Source organism: Pundamilia nyererei, unplaced genomic scaffold (assembly GCF_000239375.1).
Source record: "Pundamilia nyererei isolate P.nyererei 1_Seehausen unplaced genomic scaffold, PunNye1.0 scaffold00404, whole genome shotgun sequence".
Lineage (NCBI taxonomy): Eukaryota > Metazoa > Chordata > Actinopteri > Cichliformes > Cichlidae > Pundamilia > Pundamilia nyererei.
This window is the reverse complement of record NW_005187805.1, coordinates 1168-9661: the sequence shown is the minus strand read 5'-3', so window position 1 is coordinate 9661 and position 8494 is coordinate 1168. Positions and strand designations below refer to the sequence as shown.

At 40.9% G+C, this 8494-nt stretch overlaps 1 protein-coding gene across 2 annotated transcripts in view; it reads right to left on the bottom strand.

Annotated features, from left to right (window-relative positions):
• Positions 1 to 6452, bottom strand: part of galnt14 (UDP-N-acetyl-alpha-D-galactosamine:polypeptide N-acetylgalactosaminyltransferase 14 (GalNAc-T14)) — a 244066-nt gene extending 237614 nt beyond the window's left edge. The window contains exon 1 of one of the 2 annotated variants that reach the window (XM_005753112.1): positions 6058 to 6452. In XM_005753112.1, the coding sequence (XP_005753169.1) occupies positions 6058 to 6219 (162 nt within the window). In that variant the 5' untranslated portion in view covers positions 6220 to 6452. Of the gene's footprint in view, positions 1 to 4784; positions 4810 to 6057 lie in introns of those variants that run through there. The other variant, XM_005753113.1, reaches the window with a different exon arrangement.
• Positions 6453 to 8494: the final 2042 nt, after the last annotated feature.

Genomic DNA, 8494 nt, shown 5'->3' with positions numbered 1-8494 from the left:
ATCGCATCGCAATCGCAATATTGGGGCAAAAAATCGCAATTAGATTATTTTCCATAATCGTTCAGCCCTACTTGAGACTGCATTCATTCACACAAAAACAAGCACTGTTTGCCAACATTGAAACAGCTACAAGCAAATTTAGACTAATTCAAACGAGTGTAAAAAAGAACAAAAATAAAGGAAAATTATTATATTAACTAAGCATTCGGTCAACAACAACAAAAAAGATGTGCAAAGACTTAGATGGCAATAAGTCAAACATAAAGCTACAGTCACAAAAAAGAGAGAAACAGTGATTGGAAATTACTGTGATCATGTGTAATAAACTAAAAATCTCACTGCATTTGAAATGTTTGCTTTGAAGTTGGGCTCCAGGTCTGTGACGACTTGCAGACAGTTACTGTCTGCAATAAGGTGGAGTCAGACTGCCATCAGTCTCAGGCTGGATGGGAACGAATTGTCAATTAAATGCCATCTCTTTGTTGCAATATAACAATTATTTGTGATATGTCATCAGTAATGACAAATCTGTTGCCAAACCCAGAAATTCATAATAACTACTTACATTTAGAGTCTATAGCCAGAGCTCAGAGATTAGAAATTGTTGTACTTTTCAGCAAAGACTAAGTGAGATTGATTGGAACATGTTGGCAATCTGTATTAATGAATCAGCAGTTATTTGCAAACCTTTGCCAGCCTGTCTGAGAATAATTGCAGGCAGTTCTAGTTGGACCCTGAATATCTGAAGACAAGTTGCCTTCCATTGTATTACCTGTGCAATTATGTTGCAAACAAAATTAGTCACCAACAGGTTTATAAGTAATTATATTCTCAATGTCTGTGCAACCAACATATTGCTGCAATTACTTATATTCAGTCACTAAATGTGAAGAAATATTCAATGTAATCACTGAGTACTCACCAACTGTTCCCAGTTGTGAGGAGGTGACTCTCTTATTTTTATTCTAATGTGACAGCAAACGTACACACACTCATTTCTCAGTCACACAGTCTGCACAGTCAAATTTCACATGCACATTGACAGCTTGCATGAACTCAGGGGTGTGGATGTGGATAGACAAGATCATTTTGCATGCACAAACAGAAAGAATATTTTAAGTTTAATGGGACAGCTAGCAGAGTGTATCATCAAATATTGCACAAAAGGATTTTACACTGAATTAGGAATTTAAAACTAAGAAGTTTCTGTTGAGCAAAATTCCTCAGACAAGTTTCCTGTTTTTTTATAGATACATTTGGTTTGATTCCAAATGTTTTTCTCTCTAATTAAGACTGTATCACTTCTCTAGCGCTCCTGTTTAAACTTGCATTTGGAGAATACACCACGGCACTAGAAAGAGCCAAATATATTCTTCTTTTCTTATGATACAAGCAGACTGTGTGCATGGTAATGATGATACCAGGCAAATCTGTACCTACAGATTTACACTGGGTGTGAAAAACTGTAGGATTAAGTTGGCAAGTCTGTATCTGGCTGGGTATTAGCCGAGGTGCATTTCAGCATGTGTGTCCTGACTTGAAAATGATACATTCATTTTTACACACACACACACACACACACACACACACACACACACACACACACACAACCACACACACACACACACACACACACACACACACTGTTCTGCTGAATGAACAGCGATTCTCTCATTAGCTTGTAGGCTCACAGCTTACCGAACAAGTCCACACAAGACAGGACAAGACACTCTTTTTTTCCTCTTCTTTTGATAGGCTAAAGTGGTTGCAGCTGTTTCTATCCCTCCAACTGAAGTAGTTTAATTACATTTCAGATTTCAGATTTGAGGCATTTAGCTGAGAATCTTATCCAGGTCAACTTACAATGAGAGCAACAGCAGATTAAGCTTCATTGCATGAATTATCAGCAGTTTGAAAACACCTCCCTATTCACACAAAATTAAGGCACGCCTCAAAATTAAGACGATTCATATTGTTCCCGACTTTACATTATTGTTAATGAGGGGGCATTAACAATAATGTAACGTTCTACATAAATTATTGTCAAAAATTACAATCGCTTTGGAAGTCAGCTGCTTAAGGGTTTCTCTTGTTCAGCATAATCACGTTGATCATCACTGAGTTAGCTTAACTCATCTCTGCCAGGCCGTCCTTCTTCATGATCTAGTTGTGCACAAACACATGATTTGCCACTTCAGTCACTCCAACTCTGAAGGTCAATGCAGAGGCACATCACCTGACCATCATCACCCATCTGCCCAGCTGTTCCCCAGGTGTCCCTAGATAGTCCATCCATCATCTCACAGGGTGAGACAGTTTGTCTTTCAAATCTGACAGCAGTCGGCTTATACTTTCATCCTCTATATGGTGCAATGTAACACAGTTTTTGGGTATACACACACATTGTGACTGACATACGACTCTGTATTCTTAAAATAAAAATAGTCTAATCCACACACCATCTGTGCAAACTTTATTTACAGCGTACTTCAGCTGAACCAAATCCACCTACAAGAGCAAAAGAAGGAAAGGGCTGCTGTAACTGTATCTCCAGTATATGCATTTCAAACCCCTTCGAAGCACAGCCAAATGCAACGTAATAACAGTTTGTTTTTTAACAGCAGCAGCTTCACTCTTATTGCTTGTGTGCAAAGGTTTCATAAGCATGCTACTTAATAACACGTCTCCAACATATTTACAGTTTAGACTGAAAAGTCTCAAATATGTTTCTTGTAGGTGTCTCACATAATTTCGTTTTTTTAATCCTACTGCTAGGGCAGGGGAGGAAACAAGCCACCGCACCGCTGAGACATCCAAGGAGTATTATGCTCCCCTCTCAACAGGTAAGAAAATCACATTAGCACACCACATCAGAATTCTTTAACAGATAGCGAGGCGGCGGTCTCCTTCGATGGATATACAATAAAGCGCCTGTAACCCACTTCTTGCTGTCTCATGTGGCGATTTTTGTAGAACATAACATAGAGGATGAAATTTACAGCTGAGATTTCAATCAGCGCTATAAAACTGCTGACTCTATATATGTAGTGCGCTATATATCAAATGGACATTTGAACACACCTCTAGTATTTTATAAGAGATGAGTTTCCCAGATCATCTGATGAACCACTCCAACTTTTTAAGTCCCAAGGAGTGCAATATACATACTTTGCTCCAAATTGTATACTCTGACTTCACTGCACACCCTTTGCTAGCACTGTGGTTTTGCTTTCCTGATCTTTTTAGTATTCTATCAAACAAATGTAGAAATCTACAGTCACGGTAGAGTGACAAGGTGAGTAAGACTGTCACGAATGATGACTTATCTTCCTGCTTTTGATTCAGTCTGCGATCCTTTCTGCCCACGCAGACAGAGCATGCTACTCTATAATAGTCAATACGTGCACACAGCCAAGCACACGCACCTGCTGTTCAAACCTCCTGTTTAAGAAGGGCACCCAATCAAAATAAAGTTGGATTAAAGGGAGAAAGATGGAGTTAAAACAGCTCTTTTTCAGACAGAGAATGAGCTGAGGGCCCAGTACAGGACAAATAAGGTTTCTTTCTAATTTAGAATCAATCAGAGCCACTACAGTACAGTCAAATAAAATTATGGGCTTGGACCATTATAGGTCAGAAGAACATCATCTTCTGGTGAACAGGAATAAAACTTTTCTCTCACTACGTCTAAATCGCAAAGTCTGCATTTGAGCCCAGCCTCCTGACTCAATATTCAGACCTGCTTGCAGGCTAAGCTCACTTCGGTTCAATACCTACAGCTGTAGGCCTCCATTGAAAAGCTGGTTGCAGGTTTCAGAGAAGCCTAAAGCTTGATTTATCCTACGTCGTAACTTTCATAGTAACTGGAAACTCCTTTTATTCCTACACAACAACTTTCCACAGTATTCGAGTTATTGCGTTGTGTTTCAACCCGCATTATGTTTCTTGGGAGGTGCACACCAGGTAGAAGGTTGCAGTGTAGGGTTAAAATAGGGTTCTGGTTATGGCATAAGTTACGACATAGAGCTGACGCAGAAGTGTAAGTCTATTCTGTATATATAGGATGATGTGAAGAATGGAATTCCTGTGAAGCAGCTTTTACACTAGCTCTAAATTCACTGCACTGTAACAGATCACACATACACTCACAAAAATAAACGTGCACTGCAGGTGGTCTAACTGCAACGTGGGTTTCTGCTGTGTACTCAGAACTTTCTGAAAGCCTTCATTCAGTGCTTAGTGTGCACTTTAGCAACAAGCAAACATTAACAAGGGCCTCGGGGAGGTCAGAGGTCTGTACGCTGGTGTTGAAGAACAAATAATGTGATTCGAGTACATGCATATTAATTTCAGAAAAGCACAAAGAACACAACAGCTTATGAGAGATCTTTCCTACTTCATATGCAGAATTTATTTTTTGTATTTTTTGCAGTTTCTATAAACACATGTTCCTTTGACACAGACTGCTGAGTCCCAGCGTGTGGTGGAGATGCTGAATATGTAGCAGTCCTCACACAGAAATGCCCTGCACATACACGCTGGAGTGGTACTTCCATCTAAAAATCTTGCATCTTGGATCCTTATTCATTAGATTTATTCAGGTAAAGTACATTGAAGCGGATGCATTTTACCTGTTGTGCCTCACAACAAAACAAATTCCTGACCCAGAACACTCTTTACAAAGGTCAGCTACAATTTATCTTAAGCATAGATAATCTTTTCTTGATAAATTCATACAGTATCCCTGCTAATTATGTGGTTTATACCATGTATGACAATCTCACCATATTCTTACGGACATTCGGTCGATTGTGGCTCAAGAGTTGGCAGTTCGTCTTGTAATCGGAAGGTTGCCGGTTCGAGCCCCGGCTCCGACAGTCTCGGTTGTTGTGTCCTTGGGCAAGACACTTCACCCATTGCCTACTGATGGTGGTCAGAGGGCCCGGTGGCGCCAGTGTCCGGCAGCCTCGTCTCTGTCAGTGCGCCCCAGGGTGGCTGTGGCTACAATGTAGCTGCCATCACCAGTGTGTGAATGTGTGTGTGAATGGGTGGATGACTGAATGTCCTGTAAAGCGCTTTGGGGTCCATGGGGACTAAGTAAAGCGCTATACAAATACAGGCCATTTACCATTCAGTTGGGCTGTTACACGATTCCTACATGTGCGCTGGCAGCTCTGTTTAACAAGGTAAGAGAGACAGGATCAATACGTTTATACCCCCAGCTACAGTGAACATGTTGCGGGTCTTTTGCATAACAGACGTCCTGCAGTGAACGCAGGGCATGGGTATCAAGCTGGGTCGAAAATGAACCCAATTATCTTCAAAGGAACCACTGCAATCTGATAACTGAATTAAACAATGATAAGAGCTCTGATAGTGGATACTGAGCGTGCAACACTGCATTAAAAAAAGGAATGAAATTTAAAATGACAAACTGAGTATTACCTCACAATTTACTGAGTTGCTCTGATAGGAATGCTGTAGGATTAGAAAACTGATTTTTCACTGATAATAAATCTACTGAAAAATAAAAGTTTTTAACTTGCAACACAGAAGACAACATTTAGTTTACTCTGGGAGTCAAGTCAAGAAAGGCAATCAGAAGAAAGTTGGGATCTTTGGTGGCATTTGCTCTCATCTCACCTTTGAGATGTTTTAGTCTTGTTTTTAGTCCACTGCATGGCCAAAGTATTTTACAGGTCAAGAATTCACCAATACATTAAGAGAAAGTGCAACGATTGAAAGAGCTCATTAGTGATGTTTAGGTCCACCGGAGGTATTTACAAAGAGTAAACACTTTCCCCCATCATTAAACTTCACTAGACTTTTTTTTCTGACAATTTGGTTGCTTTACTAAAGATTAATGTCAAAAAGGACTTTCTCATATTGGAGCAATTCTTTACAACTTTTTTTTCCGTTTCCATGTCTGTTTCAGAAACTCCTTCACTCGGGATTTGGGTTCATGATGCTGCTAAAACTAGTGCGACTGCCCCGAGCTCCGCAGACGTCCCGCTTAAGTCCGCCACGCGTACACAGCAGGTCATATTTTTACTTCACCTGGTTGTAGGTTGTCTCTCCTGCTACTCCGCCTCCCCCTGCTACCGCTCCTGGACTGAGCTCCGGCAACCTCCTCCGGCTCAACACCAGCAGGTAAACCAGCGCTCCCAGCCACACCAGCACCGCCACGGCCACCGCCAGCCTCCGACAGAGTCGCTTCATTTTCCGGTCAGGAGGAACCGGCGGCGCCCGCAGCCCGGCTGCTGTCAGAAGTCCATTTCACAGAAGCGAGAAAAGAAGTGAAAGGAGCGGACTCGGAGCCAGCCTCCACTCACTGACACGGCAGCAGCGTGCCTGGTCCCGCTCACTGTAAAGCACCGACTACACGCTCGCCCTCACTCTCGCTCCTTCAACTCACAGAAGCGCGAGCGCTTCTCTGACACGCCTGACAGCCGTAAGCGCGTGCGCTGGTGTGCGCGAGCATGTTATTGTATGTGTGTGTGTGTGTGTGTGTGTGTGTGTGTGTGTGTGTGTTTCGCTGAGGGAGTCCTGGACCCTCCTGAAGGTTTGACTGGGAGAGCATGGAGCTCCACCTGGCGACACCCGCAACTACTCCACTAAAGAGGAGCCCGAAACAAAATAACAAGGAGGAAGAAGAGAGAAGAAAACTGAGAGAAAACAAAGGGAGAATGATCAGTTAGGTCAGCATGACAGGCATTGACTGGGGAAAGATGTAGGCATGCATTTACTTGTTTCCTTGCTCTGATAGATTATTGTTTATCTGTTGCATACTTTTGGATTTTGCAGTTTCTGCTCAGCCAAGTTATCCAAGTTTGAGTTTATCGATAATAACCAATGTGGAAAACTGGCAGATTATCATAAATTAAAATAAGTTAGTTGCAGTTTCTGAAAAGTTTGAAGAATAGGAAACTAATATGAAGTACTGCTTAAAGGTACTTTGTGTAATTAACCTTGACAGAATGTAATTAAAACCTTCACCATCAGGGGGCAGAGTCTTACCACGTTTATAAAGCTGCTTTCAACTAATCCCAAATGCCTGATTTAGACTTCTTCAGTTAATCTTTTTAAGAGTCTGACATGTAACTTGTGTAAGTGGCCGACATTGTTGCTAGAATTTATACTTGCGTTATACGGTCATTTCCGTGTGTTTGTGCCCCGGTGTTTTGTATGTGGTACCAGCTGATAGAAAAATAAAATGTTGGCGTGGTTGGATTTTATCGGGTGTATACATATTTGTCCCTCAAGTTTTTCTACTTTGTTGTACATTCCCCCAAATCTATTCCATTACTGATTATTTCTCCTTATACTGCGGTGACAATTGTTATTCTCGCAATGATTCAAAAACTGGAGGGACTTTTTTTTTTGCTTGTTAGGTAAAATGTGTAAACCATTACACTAAAATTTCCCAAACTGGCAACAAGGATATGAGGAAGTGGCATGAGGACTGATGCATTCATCAAAATGAGAATCCTTCCCTCTGACCAGTGCCAATTAAATATGACGTTCAACAACACAGCATCACACATTGTTTATGAATGTTTTTGTTATAGTCCAACTACTGCTGTGTTTTATGATCTCAGAAGTTATGGCCACTTTTAATTAAATTCATTACATGCTGTAATGTTGTAAGACGTCATGCCTATTTTTAATAGCACCCTGAAACAGTGAAGGTAAGTGCAGTAAGTTTGATGAACTTAAATAAAAGAAACAACCTATGAGTAAAAAAAGACAAGTTCTTTAAAGAGCCCTTCTCCCACCAAGGTCTATGCGTCCTTTATACACTGAACGTAAAAATACTTCTGCAAAGAATCTATCTGTCCATCCTTGATGATAATGCCTCTAGCAAGCCTCCTCTGTCATCCGGGACAGAGGAAGCTTGCCATTATTTTCGATATCCTTCAAACATGAAGCGGTGAGATTGGTTTACAAATCACAGATAGGAGGATGAAGGACAAAAGAGACGAGGGTTACTGACAGGAGGACGTTTCAGTTATGAAATGAGAAAAGTTCTTAGTTTAGTTTCCATAGACAGTACAAAGGCTAGAATTTGTCACTTTGACCTTTATCTAATGTTTAGTGATGTCTAGTTATGAAGCCTTGAATTCAGTATTTTCACAGCAGGAGACTTGGTATTTTGAAACAAGAGAGATGGACTGTGAAACTGAGAACACCACACACCCTGAATAATCATCCATTCTGACTCTAATGATGACCATAATTCATAGACTGAACTTTATGTTTTATTCATTCTGACCTGAAACTGGTGATTGAGCCAGTACATTCATTATGAAAGTGTTTACTGCAGTGAGCAAAGCAGACAAGAGACATTTTAGACTTGTATACAGCTGGGAGTCCTTCTGGAACCAGTGGCATCTCCCCCTGCTGGTTATTAGAAAGAATGCAGGTTTGGATCACTTCCATGGTGGCTTCACTTATTTATACTTTCTGTAGTAGCTGTCCATTGCTGTCACAAGAA